Raw genomic sequence first — 18,687 nt, 5'->3', positions numbered from 1 at the left:
TTGGCGGACCCCCTGAGGAATTCCCAAGCTGAAGTCTCGTGGAAGATGAGGTTCAGCGTGACTAGACTGAAGCACCAATCCAAGGAAGGGGAAGTCCCACCCACTCTGCCCTGTGCCTGTATAAAGGTGAGGCGTGGCGGCCGCGCCACTCATTGAAGCCGCCAGTTGGGAGAGGAGCAGAGCCAGGCCGGTGCTCCCGAAGGCAGCAAGATGTTGCGAGCCACAGCTCCCTGCTGGTTCCCACCTGCATACCCAGAAGCTAAGAAGGTGGCCGAGGAGGCGGCCCACGAGTCAAGCCGCCATTTGGGAGAGGAGCAGAGCCAGGTCGGTGTTCCCGAAGGCAGCAAGATGTTGCGAGCCACAGCTCCCTGCTGGTTCCCACCTGCATACCCAGAAGCCAAGAAGGTGGCCGAGGAGGCGGCCCTCGAGGCAAGCCGCCAGTTGGGAGAGGAGCAGAGCCAGGCCAGTGCTCCCGAACTCAGCAAGATGTTGCGAGCCACAGCTCCCTGCTGGTTCCCACCTGCATACCCAGAAGCTAAGAAGGTGGCCGAGGAGGCGCCCCACGAGGCAAGCCGCCATTTGGGAGAGGAGCAGAGCCACGTCGGTGCTCCCGAAGGCAGCAAGATGTTGCGAGCCACAGCTCCCTGCTGGTTCCCTCCTGCATACCCAGAAGCCAAGAAGGTGGCCGAGGAGGCGGCCCTCGAGGCTCCAGAATTCCCACTGCCCTCTCATCAGCCTGCCCAGAGCTTCGGGCTCTGCGTGCCCCAGATGCACAACCAGGTCTCAGCACTCGTGGACATCCGGGCGGAGCCCCAGAATAGGGGTCCGGCGGTGCCCCCAGCGTGGCCCAAGATGGTGACGGAGGCGTGGTACTTCCCCGCGCAGAGGGGATCGGCCTGCTGCTTGCCAGCCGCCCCAAGGCTGACAGAGAGGCCCTCTGGAGTCCGCATCTCAGCCCCCAGGGAGAGGAAGAGGATCGCCCACTTTCCCAGCCCCTGCTTGGTCGCAGGTCGCACCGATGCCAAGAGAACCCGGGTGGCCGGCAGCAGCCAACGCTCCAATGGCTCCAGGGTCGGCACACAGCCACGGAAGACTGGTCGCAACAGACGGGGGAGGGCATGCAAGACCTCCACCACACTCAGCTCTAAGCGAATCGTCCGTCGTCCATCCTTACCGACTTGGAAGAAACCCATTATCCTCCGAAGGTCTCGCTGCCAAGTCCCCACCGTCATCCGCCGAGGCTATCTCCAACTCTTCACCAAAGAGTGTCTCAAGTTCTGCGCCTCCAAGCAGGAGGCCGAGGAGAAGGCGCTGAACGAGGAGAAGGTGGCCTACGACTGCAGCCCCAACAAGAACATGTACCTGAATGTGGTCCTGAACACCCTCAAGAGACTGAAGGGCCTGACCCCCAGCTCCATGCCGGGCCTCAGCAGGGCCGCCCTGTACAGCCGCCTCCAGGAGTTCCTGCTCACCCAGGACCAGCTCAAGGAGAACGGCTACCCCTTCCCGCACCCCGAGCGGCCCGGAGGCGCCGTCCTCTTCACTGGCCAGGGGAAGGGGCCCGGCGACTCCTCCTGCAGGGTCTGCTGCCGTTGTGGCACCGACTACCTGGTGTCCTCCTCGGGCCGCTGTCTACGCGACCAGTTGTGTTATTATCACTGGGGGCGGGTCCGCTCCAGCCAAGTGGCTGGAGGCCGGGTTAGCCAGTACACCTGCTGTGCAGCTGCTCCTGGCTCAGTGGGCTGCCAGGTGGCAAAGCAGCACGTGCGGGACGGCCGCAAGGAGAGCCTCCATGGCTTCGTGAAGACCTTCAAGAAAGAGTTTTCCACAGACGCTTATCCAGGAATCTACGCCTTGGACTGTGAGATGTGCTACACCACGCATGGCCTGGAGCTGACCCGCGTCACCGTGGTGGACGCCGACATGCAAGTGGTGTACGACACCTTCGTCAAGCCCGACAACGAGATCGTGGACTACAACACCAGGTTTTCCGGAGTGACCGAGGCCGACGTCGCCAAGACGAGCGTCACGTTGCCCGAAGTCCAAGCCATCCTGCTGAGCTTTTTCAGCGCCCAAACCATCCTCATCGGGCACAGCCTGGAGAGCGATCTGCTGGCCCTCAAGCTGATCCACAGCACCGTGGTGGACACGGCCGTGCTCTTCCCGCACTACCTGGGTTTCCCCTACAAGCGCTCCCTCAGGAATCTCGCGGCCGACTACCTGGGACAGATCATCCAGGACAGCCAGGACGGCCACAACTCCAGCGAGGACGCAAACGCCTGCCTGCAGCTGGCGATGTGGAAAGTTCGACAGCGCGCCCAGATCCAGCCACGCCACCGGTCCGCCTCTCCCGCCGCCCTGGCCTGTCCTGAGCCCCAGGCCTCTTCCCAAACTGCCATCGATCCCGAGAGCTAGCCCTGTCCACCTCGCCGCAAAGCGAAAGAAACTGGAGCAGCCGGCGGCAGGAGAGGGCAAAAAGCCAAGACTAACCCCGACCCCGGACTCCCAGTCCCCCGGAGTCCCTGCCGCGGGCCGTCGTCCCTGTCCCCGTCCCTCTGCCCCTCCCAGACCTCTGTCCTTCCACCAATGGGCTCCCCGAGGCCCCAGCCGCCACTCCCAGTCCCCGGAGACCCTGCCGCCGCCCCTGGCGCCTGTGCCCATCCCTCTGCCCCTCCCAGACCTCTGTCCTTCCACCACTAGCCTCCCCCAGCCCACCTGGACTTCCCCGGCCTCTGACAACAAGGCCAGCCCCCAGGCCCACCAGCCTCCTGATCGTCTTCGTTCTTGGGCCTCTTCCCCTTCTGTGGGGCTGTCTGAACCTCCCCTCCCCCACCCGATTTTTCCCCCGCCCCCGGGGCAGGCGCAGAATAAATGTCTGTATGAAGTTAAAAATTAAAAATAAAAAAAAAAAAGGTAAAAACAACTGAAAGTCCTTTGCTTCTGAATGTGCGCTTACCTGGTTTTCTCTAGAGGCACCAGTGTGAGGTGGCTCAAGCGCTTAGGCTCTGGAGTTAGACATCTGGGTTCCCATTCAAATTCCACCACTTACTAGCTTTGTCATATTGGACGCATACCTTTTTTGCGCTTCCACTTCTTGACCTTTCAAGTGTCATCCAAAGATAATTAGACACCCACACAATAGCAATGGGAGATTTTAACACCCCACCGTCAACATGAAACAGATCAACGAGACAGAAAGTTGAAAAGGATATCCAGGAACTGAACTTAGCTCTGCACCAAGCAGACCGAATAGACATCTACATTAACTCTCCACCCCAAATCAACAGAATATACATTCTTCTCAGCACCACATCACACTTATTCCAAAACTGACCACATAGTTGGAAGGAAAGCACTCCTCCGCAAATGCAAAAGAACAGAAATTACAACCAACTGTCTCTCAGACCACAGGGCAGTCAAACTGGACCTCAGGATGAAGAAACTCACTCAAAACCGCTCAACTACACGGAAACGGAGCAATCTGCTCCTGAATGACTACTGGGTACATAGCGAAATGGAGACAGAATAAAGATGTTCTTTGAAACCAATGAGAACAAAGACACAACATACCAGAATCTCTGGGATACATTGAAAGCAGTGTGTAGAGGGAAACATAGCATTAAATGCCCACAAGAGAAAGCAGGAAAGATCTAAAATGGACACCCTCACGTCCCAATTCAAAGAACCAGGGAAGCAAGAGCAAACACAATGTCTGAATCAGTCAGTCAACTTCCAAGAGAGCTCCAAGAGAGAATGAGCCACCATGCCTCTTTAAATCCACGTTTCTATTTGGAATCTTCAATGAGAGATGAGACACTAAGCAGCTAGTTTCGGTGGAATGGCTGATTTTGTAAATGTTTTCGGTGTGTGAGTGTGTGTGTGTGTGTGTATGTATAGATAACTAAATTAAACTGATAATTTGGATGCTTACATTTCCATTAATTTAATTTGTGTATGTGAGCCCACGCACACGTATATACAAACACACTAACACTTCCAGAACACTGACTTAGTGAAGAACTGGATTTCCAGTGTGTCAGACAAATTTCAGAAAGCGCTGAAGAAGGGCATTTCTGATGGATTTCACCGTTCCTGGAATCTTACTTTCCTTTATAACTTAGAGTTCTTCTCTGGAGATTTAATAGATAAAAGTCTTTTGCAGTGTACGTTATTTCATTTTATTTTTATAATTTATTTAAATTGTCATTTTAAGTTGACAAATAAAAATGATATATATTTATGGTGTACAACATGATGTTTCATATATGTACACGTTGTAGAATGACACAAAAATCAAGCTAATTAACACATTCGTTTCCTCACATACTGATTTTATGGTGATGAGAACATGTTTCAAATCTACTCTTACAGCACATTTCGAGTATACAGTACATAGTTACCCACTGTAGTTGCCGTGCTGTTCAACATATCTCTAGAACTATTCGTATCTGAAATTTTGTATCATTAGACTAACATCTCCCAATCCCTCCCCGGCCCCTGCCTCGGGTAAGCAGCGGTCTGCTCTCTACGACTCTGAGTTCCGCTTTTTTACATTGCACATAGAAGTGAGATCGTGCAGTATTTGTATTTCTGTGTTTGCTTTTTAAAACTTTATGATGTATTTCTGTATTTTTTCAGACAGTGTCGGAGTCTGTCACCAAGGCTGGAGTACAGTGACACAAACACGGCTCACCACGGCCTCCACCTCCCGGGGTCAAGAGATCCTCCCACTTCAGCCTCCTGAGTAGCTAGGACTACAGGCGTCCAACACCACACCTGGCTAATTTTTGTATTTTGTGTAGAGATGGTTGATCTCCAACTCCTGGGCTCAACTCTTCCTCCTCCCTTCTCCTCCCAAAGTCCTGGGATTACAGGCCTGAGACACTGTGTCTGGCCTTTGCTTTATTTCACACAGTAGAACATCCTCTAGGCTCATTCATGTTGCAAATGATAAGATTTCTTTCTTTTTCAAGGCTGAATAGGATTCTATTGGATATATGTACCTATATATATATCTATAGATATATATACATATATTATTATTATTTTTTTGGGGGGCATATCGTTTCGCTCGTGTTGCCCAGGCTGGAGTGCAGTGGCATGATTTCGGCTCACTACAACCTCTGCCTCCCAGGCTGAAGTGATTCTCCTGCCTCAGCTGAGATTAAAGGCATGTCCCATCATGTGCGGCCAATTTTGTGTTTCTAGTAGAGATGGGTTTTCACCATGTTGGCCAGGCTGGTCTCCAACTCCAACAATTCTACTTCAACTATTTATTTGATACAAATATTTATGTGTGAGAAACAAGATTTTCAAGAGTGAAAGATTTAAAAACGACTTAATTGTACATCAGTAAGAGGCTGGCTTACTAAATCAGAGTACGTTCATCCTTACAGAAGAATACTATGCAGCTAAAACAAAACCAAATGGAGGAAACTCTTCCAAATGGTAACTTGGAATGATGTTCAAGACTTATTGTAAAATCAGTTTACAGTAAGGTGTAAGGTACCTTATGGCAAAATTCTCTCAGAAATGTGTGTGTGGATTTCAAGTCATCCCAGTCCTGGAACATTGTGCTCTTTAGAGATGCCATACCTGTTTTTCCCTTTGTAATATCAGAGCAGTAATACCTTCTCTGGAGGCTTATTAGGTGAATTTAATGGAAGAACGTTAAGTAGGTACCAGAACCATTGCTGTTTCCCCTCCATAGCCCTGCCACCCACTAAAGAAAGTTGGATGAGATTACTTAATGATTTCCCATTAAGTTGTATTTCCAAATATCATGATTACCATTTTAATGTAGTTGGTATGGAGCTTCGTGAGTGTGTGCTTCGTTTAATATGCATCACGTTCAGCTCCTTGTTATTTGCCTCCTAGTTCTCATAGTAAAACTCTACTCCTCTACTCCGAGGAGCCCCTACCATCCATATCGTCACTTTCCGGCCCAGCACTCTTCATGCTCGTTCGTTTAAAGCATTCTACATTGTGTAACTGAATCTTGGAAGGCAAAAGCTACTGAATTTAGCGAGTTTGTGGAGGCGTTCCCACCGATCAGCCAGGTGGAGTTCCACACACCCGATGACTGCACAACTCCTATAAGGCAGCAATATGCTGCAAACCCAGACGGCCACTCTTCTCACCCCTCGTCCCTTTGCTGTTCTGGATAATGAGGTCAATAGTCACCTAGGCAACTGCAAATCTAACTGAAATGGAGGAAGGCCTTCCGGCTGGTGACTAGCCGAGGTCCACCTGGCCCCAATAAGCTGCTGAACAAGAAGGGCTGCCAGAAATTTCCCACTAGGGAATTTGGTGGAGACGAAGACCTGCTCACTGGACAACGGTTCCTCCCAGGATACCCCCAAGCTGAAGAAGCGGGCTCTGAGCCACCCCCTTTCACCCTTCTTTTTCCCACCCTGGCCTGGTGAAGGTGCGCGTCAGGATGTGGACTACTGAGCCCTAAAGAAATAAGTCCTTCCACTTTGACCCCACGGAGGATTGCCTGTGAGGATCTTCAACGAGTCTACCAGTGTCTAGACACGGGAGAAGTTCTGTCTGGCACAGCAGCTCCCTCACGGAAGACAAGAGTGAGGAGAAAGGAAACTCAAGCCTGACCATTCTGTCCTGGGAGACAAGAGGAGGATCTCATCTCTCATCTTTCCAAGCAAGGCAACGAGACTTTCTCTCATCTTTCCAAGCAAGGCAAGGAGACTTTTTCTCATGAGGAAACAAAAAGAATTTGGAAGGAACGAAACCAGCCTGGAAGGTGAACTCCTAAGGATTGCCCATTGAAACTGACCAAATGGCCCTTGTTTGATGAGAGGAATGAGCAGAGCATTGATGTGGTCAGAAAGGACTCGAGTGAGAGTTTCCCAGCATGTTTCTACCAAAGCTTTGTCTAAGTTTCGCAAAACACTCTCCTAATAAGCAGATGTTTGGCTCTTCAGAAAGTCAACAAGCAAAATGCCTTGAGCGTCCCATAACACTGATGCCATGATGTTGCCTTTGGACTGGCCTCCTTTTCCTTTGACCGGACCACTGCCATCTCTTGGTAGCCATCGCTTTGATGACGCTTTGTCTTCAGGATCATATTGGCAAAGCCATGTTCCAAATTCCGGTTACAATTTGTCAAAGAGGTGCCTCAGGATCGTGATCCCTCCTGTTGAAACTTTCCACTGATAGCTCTCGTCGTCACTGCAGCTGATCTGGGCACAATGGTTTTCACAGCCACTGCAGGATTCATCTTCCACATCTTCTCATCTCTTCTTGAAACAAGCCATACGTCCGTAAAGAGTTGATTTCTTTGGGCTAGTGTCCTTAGAAGCTTTTCTTCAAACATCAATGATTTCTTCATTCTTCCACCCAAGCTTCACCGTCAATTGGATGTTTGCTCTTGCTGCAATTTTAGCGGAATTCAAGTTGCACTGATAGGAGGCCTTTTCAGTGGATGTCTCATCCTTCTTAGTGCCTCCCATTAGATCCAGTTCAGAAAGGTTGTAAGAAGTTAGTACATGTTTATTTTAGTGAAAACGAATTGAAATCCATGCATAGGTTTCTCACCATGTACATTTTCTATGAACTTTCGGAAGACCCCCTCTACTGAATATTGCCCAAATCCTGGGAGAGAAGTGGATGCGGTCCACTTCCTGTCTTCAGTTTGCCCACGGTGGAGGAGTGCACAGAGCAGGGAAAGGCAATCCCAGAGAGAGGCATGCCCTCCAGCGTGCAGCAGACTGCTGGCCCAGTCCTGGCTCCATGGGTTGCTGTGTGGGCCCTGCAAGCTGACCAACCTCCGTGAACCTTAATTTAATCCTAGGTAGCCCAATTCCAGTCGCTATTATAGGACTGCTGTGCAGGGACAGTCAATTAACTTAAGAAAAGGAACCTAGCTCCAAGGTTGGCAACCGGGAATTCCAGTTGATTCCATTGGCGGACCCCCTGAGGAATTCCCAAGCTGAAGTCTCGTGGAAGATGAGGTTCAGCGTGACTAGACTGAAGAACCAATCCAAGGAAGGGGAAGTCCCACCCACTCTGCCCTGTGCCTGTATAAAGGTGAGGCGTGGCGGCCGCGCCACTCATTGAAGCCGCCAGTTGGGAGAGGAGCAGAGCCAGGTCGGTGCTCCCGAAGGCAGCAAGATGTTGCGAGCCACAGCTCCCTGCTGGTTCCCACCTGCATACCCAGAAGCTAAGAAGGTGGCCGAGGAGGCGGCCCACGAGTCAAGCCGCCATTTGGGAGAGGAGCAGAGCCAGGTCGGTGTTCCCGAAGGCAGCAAGATGTTCCGAGCCACAGCTCCCTGCTGGTTCCCACCTGCATACCCAGAAGCCAAGAAGGTGGCCGAGGAGGCGGCCCTCGAGGCTCCAGAATTCCCACTGCCCTCTCATCAGCCTGCCCAGAGCTTCGGGCTCTGCGTGCCCCAGATGCACAACCAGGCCTCAGCACTCGTGGACATCCGGGCGGAGCCCCAGAATAGGGGTCCGGCGGTGCCCCCAGCGTGGCCCAAGATGGTGACGGAGGCGTGGTACTTCCCCGCGCAGAGGGGATCGGCCTGCTGCTTGCCAGCCGCCCCAAGGCTGACAGAGAGGCCCTCTGGAGTCCGCATCTCAGCCCCCAGGGAGAGGAAGAGGATCGCCCACTTTCCCAGCCCCTGCTTGGTCGCAGGTCGCACCGATGCCAAGAGAACCCGGGTGGCCGGCAGCAGCCAACGCTCCAATGGCTCCAGGGTCGGCACACAGCCACGGAAGACTGGTCGCAACAGACGGGGGAGGGCATGCAAGACCTCCACCACACTCAGCTCTAAGCGAATCGTCCGTCGTCCATCCTTACCGACTTGGAAGAAACCCATTATCCTCCGAAGGTCTCGCTGCCAAGTCCCCACCGTCATCCGCCGAGGCTATCTCCAACTGTTCACCAAAGAGTGTCTCAAGTTCTGCGCCTCCAAGCAGGAGGCCGAGGAGAAGGCGCTGAACGAGGAGAAGGTGGCCTACGACTGCAGCCCCAACAAGAACATGTACCTGAATGTGGTCCTGAACACCCTCAAGAGACTGAAGGGCCTGACCCCCAGCTCCATGCCGGGCCTCAGCAGGGCCGCCCTGTACAGCCGCCTCCAGGAGTTCCTGCTCACCCAGGACCAGCTCAAGGAGAACGGCTACCCCTTCCCGCACCCCGAGCGGCCCGGAGGCGCCGTCCTCTTCACTGGCCAGGGGAAGGGGCCCGGCGACTCCTCCTGCAGGGTCTGCTGCCGTTGTGGCACCGACTACCTGGTGTCCTCCTCGGGCCGCTGTCTACGCGACCAGTTGTGTTATTATCACTGGGGGCGGGTCCGCTCCAGCCAAGTGGCTGGAGGCCGGGTTAGCCAGTACACCTGCTGTGCAGCTGCTCCTGGCTCAGTGGGCTGCCAGGTGGCAAAGCAGCACGTGCGGGACGGCCGCAAGGAGAGCCTCCATGGCTTCGTGAAGACCTTCAAGAAAGAGTTTTCCACAGACGCTTATCCAGGAATCTACGCCTTGGACTGTGAGATGTGCTACACCACGCATGGCCTGGAGCTGACCCGCGTCACCGTGGTGGACGCCGACATGCAAGTGGTGTACGACACCTTCGTCAAGCCCGACAACGAGATCGTGGACTACAACACCAGGTTTTCCGGAGTGACCGAGGCCGACGTCGCCAAGACGAGCGTCACGTTGCCCGAAGTCCAAGCCATCCTGCTGAGCTTTTTCAGCGCCCAAACCATCCTCATCGGGCACAGCCTGGAGAGCGATCTGCTGGCCCTCAAGCTGATCCACAGCACCGTGGTGGACACGGCCGTGCTCTTCCCGCACTACCTGGGTTTCCCCTACAAGCGCTCCCTCAGGAATCTCGCGGCCGACTACCTGGGACAGATCATCCAGGACAGCCAGGACGGCCACAACTCCAGCGAGGACGCAAACGCCTGCCTGCAGCTGGCGATGTGGAAAGTTCGACAGCGCGCCCAGATCCAGCCACGCCACCGGTCCGCCTCTCCCGCCGCCCTGGCCTGTCCTGAGCCCCAGGCCTCTTCCCAAACTGCCATCGATCCCGAGAGCTAGCCCTGTCCACCTCGCCGCAAAGCGAAAGAAACGGGAGCAGCCGGCGGCAGGAGAGGGCAAAAAGCCAAGACTAACCCCGACCCCGGACTCCCAGTCCCCCGGAGTCCCTGCCGCGGGCCGTCGTCCCTGTCCCCGTCCCTCTGCCCCTCCCAGACCTCTGTCCTTCCACCAATGGGCTCCCCGAGGCCCCAGCCGCCACTCCCAGTCCCCGGAGACCCTGCCGCCGCCCCTGGCGCCTGTGCCCATCCCTCTGCCCCTCCCAGACCTCTGTCCTTCCACCACTAGCCTCCCCCAGCCCACCTGGACTTCCCCGGCCTCTGACAACAAGGCCAGCCCCCAGGCCCACCAGCCTCCTGATCGTCTTCGTTCTTGGGCCTCTTCCCCTTCTGTGGGGCTGTCTGAACCTCCCCTCCCCCACCCGATTTTTCCCCCGCCCCCGGGGCAGGCGCAGAATAAATGTCTGTATGAAGTTAAAAATTAAAAATAAAAAAAAAAAAGGTAAAAACAACTGAAAGTCCTTTGCTTCTGAATGTGCGCTTACCTGGTTTTCTCTAGAGGCACCAGTGTGAGGTGGCTCAAGCGCTTAGGCTCTGGAGTTAGACATCTGGGTTCCCATTCAAATTCCACCACTTACTAGCTTTGTCATATTGGACGCATACCTTTTTTGCGCTTCCACTTCTTGACCTTTCAAGTGTCATCCAAAGATAATTAGACACCCACACAATAGCAATGGGAGATTTTAACACCCCACCGTCAACATGAAACAGATCAACGAGACAGAAAGTTGAAAAGGATATCCAGGAACTGAACTTAGCTCTGCACCAAGCAGACCGAATAGACATCTACATTAACTCTCCACCCCAAATCAACAGAATATACATTCTTCTCAGCACCACATCACACTTATTCCAAAACTGACCACATAGTTGGAAGGAAAGCACTCCTCCGCAAATGCAAAAGAACAGAAATTACAACCAACTGTCTCTCAGACCACAGGGCAGTCAAACTGGACCTCAGGATGAAGAAACTCACTCAAAACCGCTCAACTACACGGAAACGGAGCAATCTGCTCCTGAATGACTACTGGGTACATAGCGAAATGGAGACAGAATAAAGATGTTCTTTGAAACCAATGAGAACAAAGACACAACATACCAGAATCTCTGGGATACATTGAAAGCAGTGTGTAGAGGGAAACATAGCATTAAATGCCCACAAGAGAAAGCAGGAAAGATCTAAAATGGACACCCTCACGTCCCAATTCAAAGAACCAGGGAAGCAAGAGCAAACACAATGTCTGAATCAGTCAGTCAACTTCCAAGAGAGCTCCAAGAGAGAATGAGCCACCATGCCTCTTTAAATCCACGTTTCTATTTGGAATCTTCAATGAGAGATGAGACACTAAGCAGCTAGTTTCGGTGGAATGGCTGATTTTGTAAATGTTTTCGGTGTGTGAGTGTGTGTGTGTGTGTGTATGTATAGATAACTAAATTAAACTGATAATTTGGATGCTTACATTTCCATTAATTTAATTTGTGTATGTGAGCCCACGCACACGTATATACAAACACACTAACACTTCCAGAACACTGACTTAGTGAAGAACTGGATTTCCAGTGTGTCAGACAAATTTCAGAAAGCGCTGAAGAAAGGCATTTCTGATGGATTTCACCGTTCCTGGAATCTTACTTTCCTTTATAACTTAGAGTTCTTCTCTGGAGATTTAATAGATAAAAGTCTTTTGCAGTGTACGTTATTTCATTTTATTTTTATAATTTATTTAAATTGTCATTTTAAATTGACAAATAAAAATGATATATATTTATGGTGTACAACATGATGTTTCATATATGTACACGTTGTAGAATGACACAAAAATCAAGCTAATTAACACATTCGTTTCCTCACATACTGATTTTATGGTGATGAGAACATGTTTCAAATCTACTCTTACAGCACATTTCGAGTATACAGTACATAGTTACCCACTGTAGTTGCCGTGCTGTTCAACATATCTCTAGAACTATTTGTATCTGAAATTTTGTATCATTAGACTAATATCTCCCAATCCCTGCCCGGCCCCTGCCTCGGGTAAGCAGCGTTCTGCTCTCTACGACTCTGAGTTCCGCTTTTTTACATTGCACATAGAAGTGAGATCGTGCAGTATTTGTATTTCTGTGTTTGCTTTTTAAAACTTTATGATGTATTTCTGTATTTTTTCAGACAGTGTCGGAGTCTGTCACCAAGGCTGGAGTACAGTGACACAAACACGGCTCACCACGGCCTCCACCTCCCGGGGTCAAGAGATCCTCCCACTTCAGCCTCCTGAGTAGCTAGGACTACAGGCGTCCAACACCACACCTGGCTAATTTTTGTATTTTGTGTAGAGATGGTTGATCTCCAACTCCTGGGCTCAACTCTTCCTCCTCCCTTCTCCTCCCAAAGTCCTGGGATTACAGGCCTGAGACACTGTGTCTGGCCTTTGCTTTATTTCACACAGTAGAACATCCTCTAGGCTCATTCATGTTGCAAATGATAAGATTTCTTTCTTTTTCAAGGCTGAATAGGATTCTATTGGATATATGTACCTATATATATATCTATAGATATATATACATATATTATTATTATTTTTTTGGGGGGCATATCGTTTCGCTCGTGTTGCCCAGGCTGGAGTGCAGTGGCATGATTTCGGCTCACTACAACCTCTGCCTCCCAGGCTGAAGTGATTCTCCTGCCTCAGCTGAGATTAAAGGCATGTCCCATCATGTGCGGCCAATTTTGTGTTTCTAGTAGAGATGGGTTTTCACCATGTTGGCCAGGCTGGTCTCCAACTCCAACAATTCTACTTCAACTATTTATTTGATACAAATATTTATGTGTGAGAAACAAGATTTTCAAGAGTGAAAGATTTAAAAACGACTTAATTGTACATCAGTAAGAGGCTGGCTTACTAAATCAGAGTACGTTCATCCTTACAGAAGAATACTATGCAGCTAAAACAAAACCAAATGGAGGAAACTCTTCCAAATGGTAACTTGGAATGATGTTCAAGACTTATTGTAAAATCAGTTTACAGTAAGGTGTAAGGTACCTTATGGCAAAATTCTCTCAGAAATGTGTGTGTGGATTTCAAGTCATCCCAGTCCTGGAACATTGTGCTCTTTAGAGATGCCATACCTGTTTTGCCCTTTGTAATATCAGAGCAGTAATATCTTCTCTGGAGGCTTATTGGGTGAATTTAATGGAAGAACGTTAAGTAGGTACCAGAACCATTGCTGTTTCCCCTCCATAGCCCTGCCACCCACTAAAGAAAGTTGGGTGAGATTACTTAATGATTTCCCATTAACTTGTATTTCCAAATATCATGATTACCATTTTAATGTAGTTGGTATGGAGCTTCGTGAGTGTGTGCTTCGTTTAATATGCATCACGTTCAGCTCCTTGTTATTTGCCTCCTAGTTCTCATAGTAAAACTCTACTCCTCTACTCCGAGGAGCCCCTACCATCCGTATCGTCACTTTCCGGCCCAGCACTCTTCATGCTCGTTCGTTTAAAGCATTCTACATTGTGTAACTGAATCTTGGAAGGCAAAAACTACTGAATTTAGCGAGTTTGTGGAGGCGTTCCCACCGATCAGCCAGGTGGAGTTCCACACACCCGATGACTGCACAACTCCTATAAGGCAGCATTATGCTGCAAACCCAGACGGCCACTCTTCTCACCCCTCGTCCCTTTGCTGTTCTGGATAATGAGGTCAATAGTCACCTAGGCAACTGCAAATCTAACTGAAATGGAGGAAGGCCTTCCGGCTGGTGACTAGCCGAGGTCCACCTGGCCCCAATAAGCTGCTGAACAAGAAGGGCTGCCAGAAATTTCCCACTAGGGAATTTGGTGGAGACGAAGACCTGCTCACTGGACAACGGTTCCTCCCAGGATACCCCCAAGCTGAAGAAGCGGGCTCTGAGCCACCCCCTTTCACCCTCCTTTTTCCCACCCTGGCCTGGTGAAGGTGCGCGTCAGGATGTGGACTACTGAGCCCTATAGAAATAAGTCCTTCCACTTTGACCCCACGGAGGATTGCCTGTGAGGATCTTCAACGAGTCTACCAGTGTCTAGACACGGGAGAAGTTCTGTCTGGCACAGCAGCTCCCTCACGGAAGACAAGAGTGAGGAGAAAGCAAACTCAAGTCTGACCATTCTGTCCTGGGAGACAAGAGGAGGATCTCATCTCTCATCTTTCCAAGCAAGGCAACGAGACTTTCTCTCATCTTTCCAAGCAAGGCAAGGAGACTTTTTCTCATGAGGAAACAAAAAGAATTTGGAAGGAACGAAACCAGCCTGGAAGGTGAACTCCTAAGGATTGCCCATTGAAACTGACCAAATGGCCCTTGTTTGATGAGAGGAATGAGCAGAGCATTGATGTGGTCAGAAAGGACTCGAGTGAGAGTTTCCCAGCATGTTTCTACCAAAGCTTTGTCTAAGTTTCGCAAAACACTCTCCTAATAAGCAGATGTTTGGCTCTTCAGAAAGTCAACAAGCAAAATGCCTTGAGCGTCCCATAACACTGATGCCATGATGTTGCCTTTGGACTGGCCTCCTTTTCCTTTGACCGGACCACTGCCATCTCTTGGTAGCCATCGCTTTGATGACGCTTTGTCTTCAGGATCATATTGGCAAAGCCATGTTCCAAATTCCGGTTACAATTTGTCAAAGAGGTGCCTCAGGATCGTGATCCCTCCTGTTGAAACTTTCCACTGATAGCTCTCGTCGTCACTGCAGCTGATCTGGGCACAATGGTTTTCACAGCCACTGCAGGATTCATCTTCCACATCTTCTCATCTCTTCTTGAAACAAGCCATACATCCGTAAAGAGTTGATTTCTTTGGGCTAGTGTCCTTAGAAGCTTTTCTTCAAACATCAATGATTTCTTCATTCTTCCACCCAAGCTTCACCGTCAATTGGATGTTTGCTCTTGCTGCAATTTTAGCGGAATTCAAGTTGCACTGATAGGAGGCCTTTTCAGTGGATGTCTCATCCTTCTTAGTGCCTCCCATTAGATCCAGTTCAGAAAGGTTGTAAGAAGTTAGTACATGTTTATTTTAGTGAAAACGAATTGAAATCCATGCATAGGTTTCTCACCATGTACATTTTCTATGAACTTTCGGAAGACCCCCTCTACTGAATATTGCCCAAATCCTGGGAGAGAAGTGGATGCGGTCCACTTCCTGTCTTCAGTTTGCCCACGGTGGAGGAGTGCACAGAGCAGGGAAAGGCAATCCCAGAGAGAGGCATGCCCTCCAGCGTGCAGCAGACTGCTGGCCCAGTCCTGGCTCCATGGGTTGCTGTGTGGGCCCAGCAAGCTGACCAACCTCCGTGAACCTTAATTTAATCCTAGGTAGCCCAATTCCAGTCGCTATTATAGGACTGCTGTGCAGGGACAGTCAATTAACTTAAGAAAAGGAACCTAGCTCCAAGGTTGGCAACCGGGAATTCCAGTTGATTCCATTGGCGGACCCCCTGAGGAATTCCCAAGCTGAAGTCTCGTGGAAGATGAGGTTCAGCGTGACTAGACTGAAGCACCAATCCAAGGAAGGGGAAGTCCCACCCACTCTGCCCTGTGCCTGTATAAAGGTGAGGCGTGGCGGCCGCGCCACTCATTGAAGCCGCCAGTTGGGAGAGGAGCAGAGCCAGGCCGGTGCTCCCGAAGGCAGCAAGATGTTGCGAGCCACAGCTCCCTGCTGGTTCCCACCTGCATACCCAGAAGCTAAGAAGGTGGCCGAGGAGGCGGCCCACGAGTCAAGCCGCCATTTGGGAGAGGAGCAGAGCCAGGTCGGTGTTCCCGAAGGCAGCAAGATGTTGCGAGCCACAGCTCCCTGCTGGTTCCCACCTGCATACCCAGAAGCCAAGAAGGTGGCCGAGGAGGCGGCCCTCGAGGCAAGCCGCCAGTTGGGAGAGGAGCAGAGCCAGGCCGGTGCTCCCGAAGGCAGCAAGATGTTGCGAGCCACAGCTCCCTGCTGGTTCCCACCTGCATACCCAGAAGCTAAGAAGGTGGCCGAGGAGGCGCCCCACGAGGCAAGCCACCATTTGGGAGAGGAGCAGAGCCACGTCGGTGCTCCCGAAGGCAGCAAGATGTTGCGAGCCACAGCTCCCTGCTGGTTCCCTCCTGCATACCCAGAAGCCAAGAAGGTGGCCGAGGAGGCGGCCCTCGAGGCTCCAGAATTCCCACTGCCCTCTCATCAGCCTGCCCAGAGCTTCGGGCTCTGCGTGCCCCAGATGCACAACCAGGCCTCAGCACTCGTGGACATCCGGGCGGAGCCCCAGAATAGGGGTCCGGCGGTGCCCCCAGCGTGGCCCAAGATGGTGACGGAGGCGTGGTACTTCCCCGCGCAGAGGGGATCGGCCTGCTGCTTGCCAGCCGCCCCAAGGCTGACAGAGAGGCCCTCTGGAGTCCGCATCTCAGCCCCCAGGGAGAGGAAGAGGATCGCCCACTTTCCCAGCCCCTGCTTGGTCGCAGGTCGCACCGATGCCAAGAGAACCCGGGTGGCCGGCAGCAGCCAACGCTCCAATGGCTCCAGGGTCGGCACACAGCCACGGAAGACTGGTCGCAACAGACGGGGGAGGGCATGCAAGACCTCCACCACACTCAGCTCTAAGCGAATCGTCCGTCGTCCATCCTTACCGACTTGGAAGAAACCCATTATCCTCCGAAGGTCTCGCTGCCAAGTCCCCACCGTCATCCGCCGAGGCTATCTCCAACTGTTCACCAAAGAGTGTCTCAAGTTCTGCGCCTCCAAGCAGGAGGCCGAGGAGAAGGCGCTGAACGAGGAGAAGGTGGCCTACGACTGCAGCCCCAACAAGAACATGTACCTGAATGTGGTCCTGAACACCCTCAAGAGACTGAAGGGCCTGACCCCCAGCTCCATGCCGGGCCTCAGCAGGGCCGCCCTGTACAGCCGCCTCCAGGAGTTCCTGCTCACCCAGGACCAGCTCAAGGAGAACGGCTACCCCTTCCCGCACCCCGAGCGGCCCGGAGGCGCCGTCCTCTTCACTGGCCAGGGGAAGGGGCCCGGCGACTCCTCCTGCAGGGTCTGCTGCCGTTGTGGCACCGACTACCTGGTGTCCTCCTCGGGCCGCTGTCTACGCGACCAGTTGTGTTATTATCACTGGGGGCGGGTCCGCTCCAGCCAAGTGGCTGGAGGCCGGGTTAGCCAGTACACCTGCTGTGCAGCTGCTCCTGGCTCAGTGGGCTGCCAGGTGGCAAAGCAGCACGTGCGGGACGGCCGCAAGGAGAGCCTCCATGGCTTCGTGAAGACCTTCAAGAAAGAGTTTTCCACAGACGCTTATCCAGGAATCTACGCCTTGGACTGTGAGATGTGCTACACCACGCATGGCCTGGAGCTGACCCGCGTCACCGTGGTGGACGCCGACATGCAAGTGGTGTACGACACCTTCGTCAAGCCCGACAACGAGATCGTGGACTACAACACCAGGTTTTCCGGAGTGACCGAGGCCGACGTCGCCAAGACGAGCGTCACGTTGCCCGAAGTCCAAGCCATCCTGCTGAGCTTTTTCAGCGCCCAAACCATCCTCATCGGGCACAGCCTGGAGAGCGATCTGCTGGCCCTCAAGCTGATCCACAGCACCGTGGTGGACACGGCCGTGCTCTTCCCGCACTACCTGGGTTTCCCCTACAAGCGCTCCCTCAGGAATCTCGCGGCCGACTACCTGGGACAGATCATCCAGGACAGCCAGGACGGCCACAACTCCAGCGAGGACGCAAACGCCTGCCTGCAGCTGGCGATGTGGAAAGTTCGACAGCGCGCCCAGATCCAGCCACGCCACCGGTCCGCCTCTCCCGCCGCCCTGGCCTGTCCTGAGCCCCAGGCCTCTTCCCAAACTGCCATCGATCCCGAGAGCTAGCCCTGTCCACCTCGCCGCAAAGCGAAAGAAACGGGAGCAGCCGGCGGCCGGAGAGGGCAAAAAGCCAAGACTAACCCCGACCCCGGACTCCCAGTCCCCCGGAGTCCCTGCCGCGGGCCGTCGTCCCTGTCCCCGTCCCTCTGCCCCTCCCAGACCTCTGTCCTTCCACCAATGGGCTCCCCGAGGCCCCAGCCGCCACTCCCAGTCCCCGGAGACCCTGCCGCCGCCCCTGGCGCCTGTGCCCATCCCTCTGCCCCTCCCAGACCTCTGTCCTTCCACCACTAGCCTCCCCCAGCCCACCTGGACTTCCCCGGCCTCTGACAACAAGGCCAGCCCCCAGGCCCACCAGCCTCCTGATCGTCTTCGTTCTTGGGCCTCTTCCCCTTCTGTGGGGCTGTCTGAACCTCCCCTCCCCCACCCGATTTTTCCCCCGCCCCCGGGGCAGGCGCCGAATAAATGTCTGTATGAAGTTAAAAATTAAAAATAAAAAAAAAAAAGGTAAAAACAACTGAAAGTCCTTTGCTTCTGAATGTGCGCTTACCTGGTTTTCTCTAGAGGCACCAGTGTGAGGTGGCTCAAGCGCTTAGGCTCTGGAGTTAGACATCTGGGTTCCCATTCAAATTCCACCACTTACTAGCTTTGTCATATTGGACGCATACCTTTTTTGCGCTTCCACTTCTTGACCTTTCAAGTGTCATCCAA

The 18,687-nt window shown here is 52.5% G+C and overlaps 1 protein-coding gene and 2 pseudogenes across 1 annotated transcript; all 3 read left to right on the top strand.

The window, feature by feature from the left end:
* The first annotated feature begins 624 nt into the window (after positions 1-624).
* LOC134761863 (exonuclease GOR-like) lies at positions 625-2,700 on the top strand (annotated as a pseudogene).
* A 5,562-nt stretch (positions 2,701-8,262) lies between these two features.
* LOC134761862 (exonuclease GOR-like) lies at positions 8,263-10,347 on the top strand (annotated as a pseudogene).
* A 5,847-nt stretch (positions 10,348-16,194) lies between these two features.
* Positions 16,195-18,270, top strand: LOC134761861 (exonuclease GOR-like). The gene is given in 1 exon segment (XM_063726463.1): positions 16,195-18,270. A coding segment is annotated over 1 exon segment (2,076 nt).
* The last annotated feature ends 417 nt before the right edge of the window (positions 18,271-18,687 follow it).

The sequence above is a fragment of the Pongo abelii genome, chromosome 7, assembly GCF_028885655.2.
Source record: "Pongo abelii isolate AG06213 chromosome 7, NHGRI_mPonAbe1-v2.0_pri, whole genome shotgun sequence".
Classification (NCBI taxonomy): domain Eukaryota; kingdom Metazoa; phylum Chordata; class Mammalia; order Primates; family Hominidae; genus Pongo; species Pongo abelii.
Note: the sequence above shows the minus strand (reverse complement) of the source record. Positions and strands in the feature narration are given on the sequence as shown.